We start from the raw sequence: 20,094 nt of genomic DNA on the forward strand, positions 1-20,094 counted from the left end.
GCCCACAGAGGCCAGAAGAGGAATTAGACAGTTGTGAGTTGCTATGTGGGTGCTGGAAACTGAACCTGGGTCCCCTGGAAGAGCAGCCAGTGCTCTCAACTGCCGAGCCTGCTGTCCAGTCCAACAACATAGACATTTTGAACTGGAGCTTTTGAGGCCGAGTTTTAGCAAGGAGACAGGAGAATGGCGCTGTCAGTTTCCTGCCACTGTGACCGTCAACTTAAGACGCTTTATTTTGGCTGAAGGCTTCAGAACATGGTTGCGTGTTTTAGTTGTCTTCTTGGCCCCTTACTCTCTCATACGCACCATGCTCTCATGTCTCTCTGGAGTGAAGTTAGACCCTGCTTGCCTCATAGCTGGGAGGAAGCAAAGAAAAACAGGGAGCAGTCAGGATCCCAATGTTGCCTTCAAAAATGACTACTTCTGGTCACTGGACCCCACTTGGTCAGCAAGTCTTTTAATACATAGGCCTTTGGGGGGGATTCTTACCCAATGCATACCATTTGCAAAAATGACAAACGAGATGTGGGGGGGGGGGCGGGGGACAAATACAGGCTTGGGCTGGGCTTATCGCTCAGGGGTGGTGTGAAAATGTGGGAAGTCTGGGTTCAATTCTCAGCAGAAGAAAAAGTTGGTAGTGTTTAGTACATTTCAGTAGAGCCCCAATCCTATTTTTCATATTCCCAGACATAACCAAAATTTAAAAAGTTTGCTGGGTACCTACCATGTACTCAAAGTGGTAGATACAGATCTCTTGTTGCACGTACAACACGTGTATCAGTACACTTCGTACTCATCAAATGGTTCTACTCACCAATATTTACCTTCGAAGCCTTCCCTTAAAACTGAGAAATGAGGCATTAAAATTTGAAAAGTTGAGCAGAGTGGTAGAGATGGCTTAGTCGGTAAAGGGCTTGCCACCAAGCTTGATAGCCTGAGTTGTCCCACACTTCCAATGTGTGAGCAGAAAGAAACCTATGGAGCATCTGCACGTATGCGCGCGCAGACGGACACACACACACACACACACACACACACACCTCGCACACTAAATGTACACACTATGAAGAATGCTTGAGGGCTGGAGAGATGGCTCAGCAGTTAAGAGCATTGCCTGCTCTTCCAAAGGTTCTGAGTTCAATTCCCAGCAACCACAGAGGCAGAGGCAGGTGGATCTCTGTGAGTTTGAGGCCAGAGCTAGTTTCAGAACAGGCTCCAATGCTACAGAGAAACCCTGTCTCAAAAAAAAAAAAAAAAAAAAAAAAGAATTGTCTTAAATTCCAGATCTGGCCTCGACCTCCCACGAGCTGGGATTACTGGCGTGCCTCACCACGTCCTGAACCTATAGGCTCTTAATGCAAAGACAGGATAAATCAAGAGACTTGGGAACTCCAGCGTGTGTTTGCTCTGCTGGCGCGTGGGCGGGGGTCTGACGAACGTGGCCAGTGAGAAGCTTCCCAGCAGGAAGGGGCGGGAGGCGCGGAAAAGAGCGCGCGGAAGGTCCGGTCTTTGGCGCCTACAACACCGCCTCTAACTGTCCGCAATGCCGGTCGCCGGCTCCGAGCTGAAGCTGCAGCCCGCCGCTCAGCAGCCGGGCGCGGAGGCACCGGGGCACGGGGAGCTGCAGTATCTGGGGCAGGTGGAGCACATTATGCGCTGCGGTTTCAAGAAGGAGGACCGCACGGGCACCGGCACCTTGTCGGTGTTCGGCATGCAGGCGAGATACAACCTGAGAGGTGACCGCGGCTAGTCCCCACTACCGGGAGGGACTGCGGGAGGACGAGCGGTGGGCTGGGCGCGGGGGCGCGGGGGCGCGGGGGCGCGGGGGCGCGGGGGCGCGGGGGCGCGGGGGCGCGGGGGCGCGGGGGCGCGGGGGCGCGGGGGCGCGGGGGCGCGGGGGCGCGGGGGCGCGGGGGCGCGGGGGCGCGGGGGCGCGGGGGCGCGGGGGCGCGGGGGCGCGGGGGCGCGGGGGCGCGGGGGCGCGGGGGCGCGGGGCTGGCGGCCGTGGTTAGTCTGACCCCGGCTCAAAGAGTCCTAAGCTCTGCGTTCCCGCCCTAGAGCCTCAAGGTGATAGCTACTGCAGGTAAACCTGGTCCTTAAGGCCTCTTGTTCTTAACCCCCATTAAGTTCCAACTGGTCGTGCGTCTCCGAGGGTCAGAGTAGAAGAAACCTGCCCAAACCTTGCCCTGAGGACCCGACTTGTGCTCCTCCTCTTATTTCCCCTGATCTCCTGCTCCCCTTTGCAACTGTTTTAAAAATTGGCGCGAAAATGGCTTAGGCGGTATTTAAGCGGCTCAGTAAAAAGAACCCAAGCCTGAGGCGGAAACTGTGGGGTTTCCCCAGACAGCCTTGGCTTTTATAGAGCAACTCAGGATGTGTAAGCCTACAGAGTGGCCCCAGGGAAGAAGTGCTCTTTTGGGGTTCCTGGTATCAGACGTCAAGCACAAGACTTTGAGTGAGGGTATACTTAAGCATGTTCTGGAGGTGGGAACTTCAGGAGCTACTGCACGGATTAACCCAGTGCGCAGGGCCTCCTAGAACAGTGAACTCTGATGCCCAGTTTAGTCCCTTTCCTCTGCTTATACTGTAGACAAGTTATTCCGCTTCTCTAATCTTCATTCAGCTTTCCCATGTAGACTGTAAAGAGGAAAGTATTGCTCTCTGACAAACATATATTCTGAGCCTTTCCTCTTTACCTTGTCTGTTGATTGAGCTCCTGCCCTGCCCCTTTGTCTCTCTTCTGTTTTGCCTTCGGGTTCGGAGACATAAATATTTCTGTTTTCAGATGCTAGGTCAGTTTGCTCCCCAAATGTCTGAAAACTTTTTCAGTTTTTACCAGAGTGATACCGCTCTTCCTGGAGTGTGGTGGACTTGGGTATGAGAGCCTTTAGGTTGTGTCTAGGCCACATTTTGGATGTTGCTGTTAAACACCAGTGACAGTGATGGTGGCTCTGTAGTGGGTGAGGACTCCTCTTTGCCATATGGGTACCTCTGTGTCAATGCAGACCTGTGGTTTCAGTGATTTAGCCCGAAGCTGGGTGGGAATTCCCAGTTTTCCTGAAACCACTCCAGGTGTGTGTGTGTGTGTGTGTGTGTGTGTGTGTGTGTGTGTGTGTGTGTGTGTATCTGCCCCCAGGTCGTTTCCCTCCACAGAGAAAGCTGAATGACGGCTCGCCGTATTTTACCACATTTTAACTGTGTTACAACCTATTTTTCAGATGAATTTCCTCTGCTCACAACCAAACGAGTGTTCTGGAAGGGCGTTTTGGAGGAGTTGCTGTGGTTTATCAAGGTAAGGGTGCTGCTGCTTTTGGAAGCTGCCTGTCTTCTCAAATCAGGCCTTAGATGTCAAACTGTGAGCCAGGCGGTGGTGGCGCACGCCTTTAATCCCAGCACTCCAGAGGCAGAGGCAGGTGGATCTATGTAAGTTCGATGTCAGCCTGGTTTACAGAGCAAGTTCCAGGACAGGCTCCAAAACTACAGAGAAACCCTGTCTCAAAAAACCAAGAAAAATAAAAGAGGTAGTAGTAGTCAAAGCTGTAGCTGCCAGCCGTTCCCACGTCCCTGGCTCATTTTCTAGTGCTAGCTCTAGATGCTTTTCTGTGTCCTTCCAATCCTGCTTTCGTCACTGAGCTGAGCACACTGGGAGAATCCTGCCCAGGCCTCTGGCACTTGCCATTCCCATTACCTAGTGCCTTTCCTTCCATATGGAGGATGGGTCTCTCCTCCTTCCAGTCCCACTCGACGCCCTTGACCTTCCTGTCACCTCTTTGTTTCACCATCAGCTGACCTAGAACTCAGCCTTCAGCTTTCCCTCTTCTGGGTGGGAGATAAATAAGTGCAATGTCCTGTGAGTTCCCCAAGGTAGAAAATCTGCTTCTCCTCTTTCCTGTTGTATCTCAGGACTAAAATACAGCCAGCCACATGGTAGGTGCTCAGCATTATTGATGGCTGAATTGGTAGATACCAGGGTCAAGTAGGTACCTGGATTATACTGGAGTGGTGTGGTAACAAATGGCAGGAGCCCCAAGTTCCTGCTCTATATCCTGGTTCAGAAAAAGTGAGGTTCTGTCCAGTGCTGGAAGAGTCCTGGAGACAAGATGAGATCTGGGCCATACTATAAGTTCAGCCCCTTCTTTAGAGGCATTGGCTCTAAAGATTAGGGATGCTGACTCAGTAGGCAAAGAGGGCCCGAGTTCATCCCGCCCCAGTTGTCACATAAAACATTCCGGGTGTGGAATGGAGAGATGACTCAGTGGTGAAGAGCATTTGTTGCTCATGTTCAGGGTGAGGGTTAGGATTTAGTTCCTAGCACCCATTCAACACAGTTAGTGGCTAACAATCTGTAAGTCCAGTTCAAGCTCTCTGACTCCCTCTTCTCCTGTCCTTGGGTACTGTGTGCACATGGTGTACAGACACATGCAGGCAACACACATACACATAACATAGAAATGAAGCTTAAAACATGCTGGGTGTGAGTGCGTGTGTCTGTGACCCCAGTGCTATAATGGGAAGGGAGACACAGGAGGACGTTGGTGATTGCTGGCCACGAGTCTCGCCCAAATAAGCTCTAGCTTTACTCAGAGACCCTGTCTGAAGGGCAAGGATAGGAAGAAATAGAGTAGAACAGCCAGGATTCTCTCTGGCTTCCGTGGGCTTGGGTACCCACGCATACACATTTTCCAGATAGCCAGATATGACACATGAACAGACCGCACATGGAGCGTTGGACAAGTCCACTTGGAGTATCACACTTGGACATGGAACGTGTTTTTTGAAGGAATTCAAGGCTGCAGATTAGGTAGAAATGTTTTAGGAACTTGGAGGTATTTAAAGAATTGAAGGGAAGGCCGGGCGGTGGTGGCGCACGCCTTTAATCCCAGCACTTGGGAGGCAGAGGCAGGCGGATCTCTGTGAGTTATAGGCCAGCCTGGTCTACAAGAGCTAGTGCCAGGACAGGCTCCAAAGCTACAGAGAAACCCTCTCGAAAAACTTTAAAAAAAAAAAAGAATTGAAGGGAAGGCTGGGGAGATGGCTCAGTGGGTGTAAAGCACTTGGCCCCACACAAATCTGACTGCCTGAGCTTGGATCCCTGGAGTCCTCCTAAAAAGCTCTTTGGGCCAGGCGCTGATGCCCACACCTTTAATCCCAGCACTTAGAGCTCAGTGAGTTCAAGGCCAGCCTGGTCTACAAAGCAAGTTCCAGGACAGCCAGGAATGTTACCCAGAGAAACTCTGTCTTGAGAAAACAAAAAAGCTCTATGTGGTAATGCCATCTAATCCTGGTACTTCTATGGGAGATGGAGACGGAAATCTACTGGAAGCTCACAAGGTAGCTAGCTTGGGGTAGGTATTATAGCAACAAGAACAAGAGAGACACCCAACTCAAGGTAGAAGGTGAGAACCAGCTCCTGTGGGCATGCACCATGGCATGCTTACATGTACAAAGACTTTGGAAAGTTGAAGGGAATAGAAGAAATGCCGTGAGGAAATTTCTAATAGGGTAAGACCGTTCTATACTCCCTCAGAAGCCTGGCCAGGACCAGCCTGCTTAAAGCTAGGCTGCATGTGGATAGTGTGCCATGGGAGGGGATGAGTGACACAGAATCCTCCTGTGTGCCTATTCTATTCTCAATCTTCCAGGGATCCACAAATGCTAAAGAACTGTCCTCCAAAGGAGTGAGAATCTGGGATGCCAATGGGTCCCGAGATTTTCTGGACAGCCTGGGATTCTCTGCACGACAGGAAGGGGATCTGGGCCCAGTTTATGGTTTCCAGTGGAGACATTTTGGCGCAGACTACAAAGATATGGAATCAGGTGAGGAGATATCATTGCCTCAGGTTTTCTGGGTGTTCTTCCTCAAAGATACATCTTAGATATGGGAGATAAGTCCACATCGTGGGAGTTGGTAACTGATTTCTGAGAAGCTGTGCTGGGTAATAGTGGAGAAGCCACTGCAAAATGTCACAAAGGCCAAATCATACTCGTGGTGCCTAGCATTTACTGGGCATTATTGGATGCTTGGAACTTTACCTGTGTCATTGGCCAGTGGTGGCAGATTTGGTCTGTCCTGTCCGTGTTAGGGTTTAGGATAGAAGGAGGATCCTCCAGGATGAGGTGCAGGAGTTACCCGTGATGAACATTCCCCTTTGCAACGCTGAAGCACTTGCAAACTTGTGTGTCTCCGTACTGTTCACCCTTCCCTTCCTGCTCTGTGGGGACAGAGGTTAAGAATACTCCTCATGTAGTGACTGGCATCTCCTCTCTCTGGGTACTGTTTGGGTGTCACAGAGACCAGCCTCCCTAGGCCAGGTTCTAAAGGTAATGTCTCACTAGTGTATGTGTATGTATGCTCATGTGTGCAGGAAGTAATAAATTACTGGCTGAGCAGACACCAGCAGCCTGGACAGTATGCTTTTCTTTTCAAGGGTCTCTTCAGCTCCTAGCCAGTGGGAAGAATTTGGGCCTTGTAGTGGTTTGAATAAGAATGCCCCCATGCTCAAGAAAGCCCCTGTGTTTGAATGCTTAGGAGTGGTGTTATTTGAAAGGATTAAGACTATGGCCTTGTTGGAGGAAGTGTCTCACTGGGGATGGGCTTTGAGGTTTTGGAAGCCAATGCCTCTTATCCTGCTGCCTGTAGTTCTGGAAGTAGAACTCTCAGCTGCTTCTCCAGCACCATGTCTGCCTGGATACTGCTATGCTTCTCACCATGCTGACAATTGACTAAACCTCTGAAACTATAAGCAAGCCCAATCCACCCTTTCTTTTATAAGAGTTGTCATGGTCAAGGTGTCTCTTCACAGCGATAGAATACTAAGACAGGCCTAGTGCCCAAATTCTTCAGTTGTGTTTGCCTGCAATCAAGATGTTTTCAATGCTGGTGATGTTTGGAAGTTGTGGACGTCTTTGTGGACTAAATTGGTAAATTGGTAAAGGCAGAAAGAAGAGAAGAGGTTGCTGGGCTTGGAGTGTAAAGTGATAGTGTCAGTGGGCATAGAGTTACTTGAGAAGTTCTGCAACAACAGAATAGTGTGGTGCTGCATGGAGTGTGAATGGCTCAGCAGCCAAAGTCCCTGCTTCCAAGCTTGGAGACCTGCGTTTGATCCTCAGGAACCTGTGTGGTAAGAGAGAATCTGTTCCCACAGCTTCTTAGGCTACTCGTGCCATAGCATAGGCCACACATAACAAAATAAAGGAATATAGTAAAAATGGAAAAAAACAGTTTTAATGTAAATTTAATGTGTGTGCATACTTTATCTTATTCATTTGGAGTCAGAATCTCACTATAAGAGCTTGGCTAGCCTGGAACTAATTATGAGAGACAAGGCTGCCCTTGAACTGTCAGCCTCTGCCCTCCCCAAGTGCTGGGACTTGTCTTGGGGGCTGTGAGCGGCTAGGTCTTCTGAGCAATAGCTGGCCTTCAACTCCTCATCCTGTCTCTACCTTTCACCTGGTAGAATTATAGGAATGAGCCATCATGGTCATTCACCTGACCATTTTTTGTTTGGTTGTTTTTGGTTATTTTGTTTGTTTTATTACGTTGTTTCTATGTGTAGCCCTGATGATCCTAGAACTCTCTCTATAGACAAGCCTGGCCTCAGACTCACAGAGATCCTCCTGCTTCTGTCTTCTGAGTGCTGGGATTAAAGGTATAAACCACAACTCCTAGCTAATTGTCTTATTTTTATTTGTTTATTTATTCTGGTTTTTGAAGGCAGGGTTTCTCTGTATAATAGCCCTAGCTGTCCTGAAACTAGCTCTTATAGATTTAAATGTTTTTTTAATGCAGATAATTTTCCTGTTCTTTCTCCCTTTCTCCCCTACAGGAATAATTACAATCTGTTCTGAAATTTATCAGATTTTTTTTTAACACTTACAGATTACAAAGTCACCACCACAGTCTAGCTGTAGAGCGTTTCCTCAAGTCTTTAATATTACCTTCTTGGAGCTGGGATTTTGGGAACGCCTCCCTCAGAGAACCAACTCTGCCAGAACACTGACTGACTAACCTTGGTAAAAGTACATCCGGAGGAGAGTCTATGGAGTTCTGGTCTTTGTTAATAAATCACCTCTCAGCTTCCATACCTCAGAGGGGGCAGGGGATTAAAGGCCATGGACAAGAACTGGAAAAAGTACAAGATCATAATCTTATTACAGTTTGTCTGGGAGTTGTAAGTCAGTGGTGTGCTTAGTGATAAATTGTCTTGTCCTTTTACTGGAAGTGTGGGTAGGACAGTGCCTAAGCCCTAGAAAGTTCTCTATAGTTTATCATTTGGCTGTCTATGACAAGCTGTCTTCAGTTTTAAGATCCAGTGTCCTATGGGACAATAACAGATTGTGTTGGTGAAGTGTGACAATGGTATTTGTTAGGTATAGAAACTATATATCACATGGGAACGCGGGGAAAATCTAAAACTGCTGGGATTGGATCTGATTAGTATATTTTTTGTTACCATGCCAGAATATCTAAAGCTAACTAACTTTGAAGAAAAGAGGCTTATTTAGAGCAAAGGTTTCTTTAACTTTTTTCACTGTGACGTTTTTTTGCCCAAGAAATTTTTTATGTAGCCCGAGGTATACAAGTACACAAACCAAATATTTATTGCTTATAAATCATTAAAAATTTACCCTATGATAATTCTTTGTCATACATGTGATTTTAGCATTTATTAATAAATAATACACTTATTATTTATTAACGATGAAAAGAAATTTTACGCATTAATGAAATGGGGTGTGCTTATCAATTTTAACATAAAGAATGAAATCTTGTCGGAAAGTAGGTTGTAGGGCATTTTCAGAGTTTATTGATAGTTTGATTCCAGACTTGTCAGTGATGAGAGCTGTGCACACAGAAACGTGTATTACAAAATGACAGAAGCACATTTGCCATCTCAGAAACTGCCGGCATTTCTGTTTTCATTGCAAGCCAGAGTTCATTGAATGATGTTTTTATGAAACCAAAGTCCATTTGAAAACCAAAGATTCTACCGTAATAGAATCCAGAGACACGCTGATTTGGGCTGGTGAGACCGCCCGTGGCTGAAAGCATTCGTAGGCTACCCAAGGCTTAACGACTTGAGTCCACTCTCGAGAATGCTGAGTGCAATGAGAAAATTCCCGAAGGTTGTCCTCTGACCTCCCTGTGTGCACTGGCACGCCCACTCCTACTCACACACATCAGACACACACAGAAAATAATACTAGTTTAAAAATTAAGAACAACCCTCCCATCCAACGAAACCAAAGATAGACTAACTTGAATATATTATGCCAAAGAATGAGAGTTAATGTTAGCAGCCCTGGTTTTTCATAATTAGATTGTTGTGATTCTACAAAAGCAGCAAGCTCTATGTACAGTAACATGCCACAATTATCATATTCAGTTGTTTTAATACGAGCTGAAGTGTTTCAGGCGGCATTTGTTGGTGCTTCATGTTATACCAGCGTGTCCGTTGTAAAGCGTGTCTGGATTCAGAACCGTGTCTGTAGTGAATGGCCGCACGCCATACTGGGGAGCTCTCTCAGCCACCTCAGCTCCTTTACGCGGTTAAATTTGGATTCGTTTTTGCATGTTGTATGTTTAGTTGTTCACAGCCCCACATTCAATTACCCAGTAGATAAGAAAACTTAGATCTCAGTCCTGGTGGTTCGGCGCCCACATTTTGATGATAGTCACACCAGGTGACACAGTATTAGGTGTGAAAGGTGAGAAGTGTGTCTCCTTTGGTTCCTTGTGACGCCACCAGGATTCACCCATGGAACTCCACCCTGATGACTTTCTCATCCTAATCACCTCTTTTTAAGATTTATTTATTTATTACATATACAGTGTTCTGCCTGCACGTATGCCTGCAGGCCAGAAGAGGGCACCAGATCTCATTACAGACTGATGTAAGCTACCATGTGGTTGCTGGGAATTGAACTCAGGACCTCTAGAAGAGCAGCCAGTGTTCTTAACCACTGAGCCATCTCTCCAGCCCCCTGATCACCTCTTAAAGACTCTGTAATTGATTTAAATTTCTACCCAAAAATGAGAATTACGTTTCAACTCATGAACCTTTGAGTGACACGTTCAAACCATAGCCAAACAGCAGTTAGCAACAGGGGCAGTATCAAGGGGAGGGAGTGACATTGTAACAGAATAAATATTGTGTAGAAAAGAACTTAGATTTTAGTGTAAGGACATTGAGCTTAACCCAGCAAGATCTGAGAAGTACTCAGAATTGCTGAGTATATTAGAACTATGGGTGGGGGGCATTGAGTGGATGCTGTCAGGGTCATCACATGAGAGGCTGTGACTGATGTGACGTAAATGCGCATGTGCTCTCCTGACAATTCTGCAGATTACTCGGGTCAAGGAGTAGACCAGCTGCAAAAAGTGATTGACACCATCAAAACCAGCCCCGATGACAGAAGAATCATCATGTGTGCCTGGAACCCAAAAGGTAGACAACATCCCAGCCATCTCCCTTTGGCTGAACTGGCCAGTTAGCCAAAGGGAGCAAGGTGGCCGGAGGCACTGCGGGTCACTAGAACTGTCTCCAGTCATGTGGTTGATCGACACAGTCACACTTTGCTGTGTTTCTACCTTCATTAGACCCACATGGTCTTTATGCATTTACATTAAAGGAGCATTAAATTGCCTGTAAAACGCACCTATGGTTTTATCTTTTTCATTTGGAGCACACAAAGTTTCGGGTGTTAACTTGAAAGTAGAGTATATAATTAAACTCTACCAGGGTATAGTGAGTATCCAGGAAGGAACGTTTCATATTTCTAATAGATACTTAACCAGAAAGATGTGCCTCAGGTTCCAGTTTCCTGTGGCTTTTGCAAAAAGAAGAATTTCCTTTTATTTGGTGCCATCAACAGCAGCCCAAATCCTTAATTTTAGCTCAGCTGGATGAGCATTGCTTCAGCATAAATGTACACTTGCTGATTCCTTATGCACCTCTGCTGCAGGGCTGGGAAAATGGTCTGACTTTGACAGAATGGGAAAGTGAGTTGTACGTATCTGGAACCTCATGGCTTCTTTCGTAGTTGGCTTGTTTTGTATTTTACCTTTTTTATAGCTGTGTTCTCTAAAACCCCTCCTTCTTTTACTTTTGACCCCCTCAGATCTTCCCCTGATGGCACTGCCTCCTTGCCATGCCCTCTGTCAATTCTATGTAGCGAATGGGGAGCTATCTTGCCAGCTCTACCAGAGGTCAGGAGATATGGGCCTGGGCGTGCCCTTCAACATTGCCAGCTATGCCCTGCTTACATACATGATTGCACACATCACAGGCCTAAAGGTGAGCTGCTTTCAGAAGACGTGGTTATAGCCAATGGAATAAACTAACTCATAGCAGGGAATTCAGTCTGATTAGTATTAAAATTTTATGCATGTAAATAAGACATGTACTGGCTCACCTTATAATCCTCCTTGGAGCTTTCTGGTACCTTGTTGCCTAAGGAAACTAACATTCATATAGGTAGCTTGTTTGTTTGTTTTGTTTTGGTTTTGTTTTTGAGACATGGTCTCATTCTCTAGTACAGACTAGCCTTGGACCTACAGTGATCCTCCTGTCTCAGTGTCAGAACACAGTCCAAGAATGGAGCCTTGAGAACTTTCAGTGCGTGTGAGAAAACTCCAAGAAAACAAGAGTCTTGTGACTTTAGTTTCTTCAATACAGACTTGTTCTTGGACTGTAGTTTCATGCTCCTCCCAGGTGTAGCAGATAGGAGTGAGTTTATTTCAGCTGTTGTTATTCATGTGTCTCGATGGAAAAACATGTTTTTGCCATGTGTTTCTGGTCTTTGTGATTGTATAGTTTACTCACGGGACTCTTAACCCTCAGAGTATAAATTGTCTGATGCTCTGAATAAAGTTGACTTTTGCATAAGACTTTAGGTCCCACTCTCCCGGGTTCACGATGCCAATTCTCAGCCTTCCAAGTACTGGGACTATGTGTGTAAGCCATCATGCATAGCCTAAAAACCTAAAAAATTAACTTTTCTCAAAATCAGCACTAGAAAAGTTACTTTTGTGGAAAGCTTTGAACTGTGTGCATACCCTGTAGAATGTACTATTGTGTGTGTGCACATGGGGTTCACATTTTCCACAGTCTGTTCATAGATGAGAGCACAGTCTATGTGAGTCCTTTCTCCTCTTCCGTGTGGCTTCCAGGAATCAAGCTCAAGTTGTCAGGCTTGGCAAGGGCCGTTACCCATGGAGCCCTGGTCTGTTTTAACATGTGTTCTTAAAGAATTTAGACGAAGATATTGACTGCTGTGTTCTCTCCTGTGGGTCATTTTTAGCCAGGGGATTTTGTCCACACCTTGGGAGATGCACATATTTACCTGAATCATATCGAGCCCCTGAAAATTCAGGTAAGAAATATACCTGTTACGTTTCTTTTTGAGCTTGGTTCCTTCTCTTGACAAAAGATTGGGTGCAGGGCATCCTTTGTATCACAGGCACTCTGGTTGATGCTGTCTTATATTGAAGTGCTCCAAATGCAGGGCTTTTAATAAGGGAGATGAGCGGAAATGAGGCCATCATTGGCCTTAGCAACCACAAACACAGGACACGGAAGCATCAGTACCAGAGAGAAGAGCCAGGAGATATGCATTTTAACTCATAATTTTACTTGAAGAGCTGAAAAATAAATGTTTGACTTTAGTTTTATGCTTAAGTATTAAACTTTAGAAAGTCTGTCTTTTTAAATTCCTCTCAAATTCCTATAATACAGCAGCCAGCAAATGAGTTGAAATGGTAGTAAATATGTGAGTGTCCATGTTTTGTGAACATTAAGGAAAAAAGTTAGACTCAGAAAAGTCAAGAATTGTGTCCCTATGTTGAATGTATTTCTCAAGAGTTATCTGGTGGGTTCAGCCCGTAATCACAGCTACTTAGGCTGGAGCAGGAACATTCCAAGTTCAAGGCTTGCCTGGGCTACAGAGTGGGTTCAACATAAGCCTAGACATAACCTTGACTAAGACCCTGTCTCAGAATAAAAAGGTAAACAAAGCTGGACCATAGCTGATGGCAGATTACTAATGTAGCTCTCCTGAGGCCTTAGGCACAATCCCTAATCTTGCAGAAAGAAAAGACAGTCCTGTATTCACTGCTCTAAAGAAGTACTTTGTGATAAAATACTGTATTGTTTCAAAAGGAGACACGGGAACAGATAAAAAGTAAAACCATGATTTTATTTTTTAGCTTCAGCGAGAGCCAAGACCTTTCCCAAAGCTCAAAATTCTTCGAAAAGTTGAGACAATTGATGATTTCAGAGTTGAAGACTTTCAGATTGAAGGTTATAATCCACATCCAGCAATTAAGATGGAAATGGCCGTTTAGAGCTTTTTCAAAGCTGCTGTGAACATCACCATAGTTAGGGTTTGAGCCTGATGCCCAAGGTAAAATACAGTTTCTCTCTAAAGGGAAATAAACTAGATGGAAACTCTGATAGTGATGTGTCTATCTGTAAGTACCTCAATGTCTAAATGTATTACTGGCATTTAGACGGCCTTTCCTTTAGTGTACTGAGGTACAAACAAGCAGATATTTCTGTATGTCTATATGAAGAAGGCTGGTGAAAGTCCTCTAAACTTGAACTGTGTTACATGTTTACTTATAAATATTTTATATGCTGTAGTAATAAAGAACTGTTTTGCATTTGTCAGTTGAAACTTTTAAAATTAGTTTTTATTGCGTGTGTGTGTTTGTGTGTGTGCGCGTGCATTTAGGTTGGAGCACAACTTGAGTAAGTTTGGTTAGACTTGGTGACAAGCTCAAGTTTCTGACTTGACCCAAAAACTCTGAGCCTTCCTATGCTTGTTGTTGGGACAGGGGCTCATGATCCCAGGCCTCAGACACACTCTGTAGCTGAGGATGACCTTATTCCTCATCCTCTTGATTTTGCCTCCTAGTGCTGGGATTGTAGGCATGGATTGGAGATTGAATCCAGAATTTCATGTATGCTAGGCAAGTTTCCACCAAGTTAGCCACATCCCCAGCCCTCTTGGTTTTTGTTTGTTTGGTCATATTCTACCTTGGCTGGCCTGGAATTCACTGTGTAGCCTAGGCCTGCTAGTGAAATTCTATTGAGTAAGATAGATTAAAATTTTTCCTCCCACTTGTCCACAGTGTACTTCAGTACAGTTACATTTAATATGAAAATATAATGGCCAGTTCAGATTGTTACGGTCTGCAGTTGCTCAGAGATTCACCAGACTGTCTTATTTTGGGTTTGTTTTGCTATGAAGAGAAACCATGACAGTGGCAACTCTTCTAAAGGAAAAGGGGTAGCTTGCTTATAGCTCAGAGGTTCAGTCCATTATCATCATGGTGGGGCATGGTGGCATGCAGGCAGACATGTGCTGTCCCTGTAGCTGAGAGTCCTACATCTTGCAGGCAACAGGAAGTAGTCTGTGACACTAGGAGTAGTTTGAGCATAGGAGACCTCAAAGCCTGCACCCAAGTGACACACTTCCTCCAACAAGGGTACAACTACTCCAGCAAAGCCACACCTATTAGTGTCGCTCCTTTGGGGGCTGTTTTCTTTCAAACCACTGCAGTGACTATGAATAAATAATAAGATGCTTTTAATTTCTGGGACCAGGTCTGCTCCTGGGAGTGCTCCCAAGATGCAGCGTCTAGCCATATCAGCCCGGGACTTGTAACGACAAAACCTACAAGATTCATGTATCCTGACTAAATGTAGGCAGGGTCTAATTTTTTAACATAAATGTCTTGCAGTTTTCCTAGTCATCTTTTTGAGCAGAGTAAGCAAGTTTGATTACAAAAGCAAAAATCACTGTCTTATCTTGCTAGAACAACAGATTTAACAGGATCAGACAGTTTAAAAATCTTCAACATCTGATTTTAAAAAAATGTGTTGGGTGGGAGGAGTGGCCTGACATCCTGTACAAGTTAGGAGTTTGCATGCTAGGGACATTTAGATAGATAGATAGATAGATAGATAGATAGATAGATAGATAGATAGATAGATAGATAGATAGATAAGATAGATAGATAGATACATACATACATACATACATACATACATACAGAGGGAGGAAGGAAGAGAGAGAGAAAGAGAGAGATCTTAAGCACAGTAATTAAACCTTTAATGTTAACCATCAGAAGGTTGTAAATCACATTTTAAGGTTTTGTTTGTTGGGAGTCATGGTGCTGATATGAGGTTTTGTTTCTGTGTTGGGAGTAGTGGTGGTCTGGGGACATGTCTCACGTTGTCACCCTAACTGGCCTGGAGCTTAGTTTGTACCTGAGGCTAGCCTCGAACTTGTGGCCCAGCTCTAGCTTCAGCTTCCTGCATTGAGTTCCCATGCCTGGCTAAAACAGTTTTTTAAGAGTTATGAAAGTGCGGAGAAATACCATTTGTCCCCATTAATTTGGGGGGGGTGAATTTCCTAAAATGCTTAGACTGGTAATAGAAGGGATGCTAAACCATTTCAGGACAAATGAGTGGATTCTTTTTGTTGCTTTACCAGATCCCTCACAGTGATGCAGAACAAGCTTTATTCTGATTTATGACAAGTGTTAGAATACGAATTATTATAAAACATCATGAAACATTGCTTATTTTCAAATTGTAGTTTAAGATCCAGCACTAGATAGAGATTAGCCATCTTCCTGGGCTTTGGGTTAGGTACATTTGCTTTGGATGCTCACCTTCCTAGACCTGGATGGAGCGGGGAGGACCTTGGACTTTCCACGGGGCAGTGAAACCTGACTGTTCTTCGGACTGGAGAGGGAAGGGGAGAGAAGTAGGGGGAGGGGGAGAGGACTGGGAGGAGGAGGAGGGAAATGGGAGGAGGCGGAAATTTTTTTTTCAATAAAAATAATAATAATAATAATAAAAGAATCCTGATTTGTTGACCTTCAGCCTTGATGACTGCTGATTCCCAAGGGGAGTATCACCTCAAGCTAGACTTGATTTTTTCTTCTACGTTTATAAATCTCCAGGATTTTAAGTATTTCCAAAAATGTCTAAAAAATTGTTAGGGCTTAACACATAAACCTTGAGCAAGGAGGAGTTTCTTCCCGACTTCTTTTTCCATCTGGGCATTGGTGTTTCTTTATAGATTTCCTCCTTCGTTTCTGCTGAGTAGCCTGCATCTTATCAAAGACAACAGAGTGGGCTATGTGAACACTGGTTTCTACTGCTGCTAGAAATGCGTTTAAATCCAATCCAGAGGTAATTCAGTATTTAAGAAATTATGTTTGGGTGCTGGAGAGATGGCTCAGCAGTTAAGAGTCCTTGCTGCTCTTCTAAAAGTCCAGTGTGATTCCTAACACCTGTCTTAAGGGACTCACAACTTCTGTAATTCCAGTCCAGGGGATTCCCTCATTTGACCTCCCAGGGTGCCTACAGTCATGTGCACATACCGCACACACAGACTTGCCATTAAAAATAAAGCTTTAAAATGAAAGAATTTTTGTTGTTGTTTTTAAAGATGGGGCCGCACTATTGACTAGTTACCAAGATTGTTAGTGAAGCTTTGGTACCTTAAATCTGTTGGTGAAAATGAGCCATAATCTGGACAGAATCGGGATAAATGTTCCAGGTCACAAACTGTAGTCAAAATCTTTTCAGTCACTAAAGTGCAGATGTGTTTTGGGAGTTCAGCAACTGTGGAAATATGATCATAGTTATGTGTCTTAGGATTTCCACTGCCATGAGAAAACTGACCAAAAAGCACCCCGGGGACAAAATGATATATTTCAGCTTACATCTCTCAGGTCACACGCCAACACCAAGGGAAATCAGGACAGGGACTCAAGAGGGCAGAATCTAAGGAAGGAACTGAGGCAGAAACCACTGAGAAATGCTACTTACTACCTTGTTCCTCATGGCTCGCCAGTCTACCTTATATCATCTAGCCCCGTACCTGCCCGTGGAACTGTGTTGCTAAGGATGAAGCAGAGCTCAGCTTTTAACCAAGGACTTGCCCTAGCAGGACCCTTGTTTGGTTCAGTGGGGAGACTTAACCAGTGTTTTGAACATTTACTGTTGGGTTTGAGAGGGGGGTGCAGGTGGCTAAAGGGGGAGGGGAGGGGAGGGGAGGCGGGGGGGGCGGTAGGGCCTGTGGAGGGGCAGGTAATAGGGCCTGAGGAGGGGCAGAAACTGTTGGGGACAGTAAGGGTCTACCAGGGAGAAACATACGGTCCAGCCCTGCAGCCTGAGGGAGGGCTAGTCCAGGTGCGAGAGTTAGCCTAGAAGAGGCTAGATAGGAATGGGCCAAAGCAGTCTTTAAAAGAATACAGTGTCTGTGTAATTATTTCGGGGCAAAAGCTAGCCGAGCCGGCGGCTGGGGTGTTGGGGATGCAGCCCCGCCGCCGCGCTCCTTATTACTACAAATGATGCCCAGATGTGTGGCTAACTGAGTCCACAGAAAGCCTGAGAAAGTTTGGAAAAGAATAGAGTAAAGCATGTTTCTTATGGCAATTTCTTGGGTCTGCTCTGCTTGCTAGAGGCAAGCAAGCGCTCTCATCTAAGAGAGGCTTCCTGACTCAGCTTCAGCTGCAAAGCCTGCAGCTCAATAAGAGGTCCTGCCACGAAACACTTAAATGGTGTTGATGAAAAGCTGAACACATGCTTTTCGGTTTTCAGCCATAGCAGGAAAAAAAGCTGCGCCGTTTAAAAATGCCAGCTTTCTGGGCCATCCTGCCATGGCAAACTCTGATTGTTTGAGGCAGGAGGGCCGGCTACCGAGAGAGGATTTGAGTGTTGTCTGTTGTAGCTTGCTGGCTTGCAGGGACCTTGAAACGCCATAGAGGTGTGGCTATAAACATGGCTACAGCCATTACCTCAGCCATGAGGCTGGAAAGCTAAAGATCCAGCCGTCAAAGCCACGGCTTTAGTCCTACTGAGATTTCTTGGTAAATTAAAGCCTCATGTGGTCAGAAAAAGAGAGAGAGATACAGTAAAAAGAGAGATTCAAAGACAAAGAAAATTTTTAAATGATTTAAAGTGTGTTAAAAATATATGCAGACTAAAAGTTAAAATTCTTAAAGTAAACCTCTGTGACTTCAAGGTGTGGTAGCACACGCCTTTAATCCCAGTGCCTAGAAGGCAGAGACAAACAGATCTCTGTGAGTTCAAGGTGTAGTAGCAAACACCTTTAATCCCAATGCGTGGGAGGCAGAGACAGGCGGGATCTCTGAGAGTTCAAAGACAGCCTGGTCTACAGAGCTATTCCAGGTCAAAGATATACACTCAAAAAGCAAAAAGTTAACTTAGGAATGTCACAGCTTAGATTCTTAAGCGCCTAGTGATTTAAAGGCGCAAATCAAAAGCGCTCCTGGATAGTAAAAAATTGCAGATTCACAATAGGACAGATTCAGACCACTAAATTAGTCACACTGTTGGATGAATGTACGTAGGCTTGGGAGAGAGAAGAAAAAGAATATAGAAAATAAAGTTAATGTTAAAAAAAGGTAAAGTCTTTAAAGAGACAGAATAAAGTAAAGTGATAGAGTAAAAATAAGCCATGTAAAAATGGAAAATTCACAGAGAGTCTGGATTATGTACATTTTGTTTTCTTTAAAATTTTTGACTGTGAATGAGCTAAGTACAGAGAGACATTTTATTACATGGGCTGCCAAGCTAAACCAGAATGGATATAAGGGTATTACGATTTCAGAATTTGGGTCTAAGGATATGATGCTTTGGAGAGAGTCTTCTTTTGTTTTCACAGAGGATGAGACTCTATGGATTTCTTCTATTCCGATTTGGTATGATGGACCACGTCCTCCTGAAGGGTTGCTGTGAACATCTTCAGAAAATTGCTTTGCTCAACTGCCAACTGAGATGAAATTAGCACACAGGTTATACCATGAAAGACCTAATTAACGACGCCCCCATTCAGCAGGAAGCAGTTTGGAGAGAAAAAACTGCGCCCATGTTCCCAAAATATTGTTTATAAATGTTCTTTTACATTTAAAGGGGGATATGATATAGACATGAATAATTTGCATTAGTATAGATTTTGCTTTATTGATAGAGATTTACGGTCAATTTTGTTATATGTATAAATGTTTCTGATGTAACTTTTACTTGATAACTGTTTTGTTATATGTAATTTTGCTATGTTAAAGTTAAAGCCTTTCTTTTTTGTTTAAACAGAAAAAGGGGAAGTGATGGGGGAGTGTCATATATCAATCTGTTGATTTCATTGGCTAAGCAATAAAGAAACTGCTAGGCCCATTTGATAGGCCCACCCTTAGGTGGGAGGAGTAAACAGAACAGAACGCTGGGAGGAAGAGGAAGTGAGGTCAGACTCGACAGCTCTCCTCTCAGGAGCAGACGCCTCGGCAGAGACGCCATGCTACCCGCTCCAGGGAAGATGCACGCTATGAAGCTCCGACCCAGGATGGACTTAGGCTAGAATCTTCCCAGTAAGACCGGTGCTATACAGATGATAAGAAATGGGCTAGTCCAGGTGCGAGAGTTAGCCTAGAAGAGGCTAGATAGGAATGGGCCAAAGCAGTCTTTAAAAGAATACAGTGTCTGTGTAATTATTTCGGGGCAAAAGCTAGCCGAGCCGGCGGCTGGGGTGTTGGGGATGCAGCCCCGCCGCTGCGCTCCTTATTACTACAATGGAGAGTGTCACATTTTAGCTGGAGAGAGATGTGAAAAGAAGTTAGTGAAGGAATTGTTACATGTGTGTGATAGCTAGGAAACAGGCTCATGGAAGGATACTCTAGTGGCAGGAGGGAATGACATGTGGGGGACAGGAAGAATCTTTCAAGGAAGAAGTATTCAGACATGATCAGGCACAGTCAGGGTGGCATGGCCTTAGACAAGGAAAGACATTTATTTAGTCTGGCAATGACATGAAAGTCACACAGCAAATGAAGAGTCCAGAGAGAGAAGGGAATTAGGAATTGTTACAAAGGTGAAGTAGAAATGTTAGTTAGCTACTAAGTTCCTTTTCTGTCCCACAAATGGTATTTGTAATAAGTTAATAATAAATAATATGTTATTTAAGGGGCAAGATATCCCCTTAATAAAATAAATAAATAAAATAAAGTGGTTAAAGATATTTATTGCTCTTGTAGAGGACCTGGGTCTAGTGCCT

General features: G+C 44.8%; 1 protein-coding gene across 2 annotated transcripts; it reads left to right on the plus strand.

The window, feature by feature from the left end:
• Positions 1–1,488: 1,488 nt before the first annotated feature.
• Positions 1,489–16,430, plus strand: Tyms (thymidylate synthetase). 2 transcript variants are annotated; one of them, XR_012910608.1, is made up of 8 exons: positions 1,489–1,736; positions 3,219–3,292; positions 5,643–5,817; positions 10,347–10,448; positions 11,122–11,297; positions 12,304–12,375; positions 13,208–13,404; positions 16,096–16,430. XR_012910608.1 is itself a non-coding variant. In XM_075972040.1 (7 exons), exons 1-7 carry the CDS (start codon positions 1,544–1,546, stop codon positions 13,343–13,345), a joined length of 930 nt encoding a protein of 309 aa, XP_075828155.1. In that variant the 5' UTR covers positions 1,489–1,543; the 3' UTR covers positions 13,346–13,663. The 2 variants fall into 2 exon arrangements, 1 of the variants encoding a protein (XP_075828155.1); XM_075972040.1 differs by lacking the exon at positions 16,096–16,430 and having other exon boundaries at positions 13,208–13,663.
• Positions 16,431–20,094: the final 3,664 nt, after the last annotated feature.

Source organism: Microtus pennsylvanicus, chromosome 5 (assembly GCF_037038515.1).
Source record: "Microtus pennsylvanicus isolate mMicPen1 chromosome 5, mMicPen1.hap1, whole genome shotgun sequence".
Taxonomy (NCBI): domain Eukaryota; kingdom Metazoa; phylum Chordata; class Mammalia; order Rodentia; family Cricetidae; genus Microtus; species Microtus pennsylvanicus.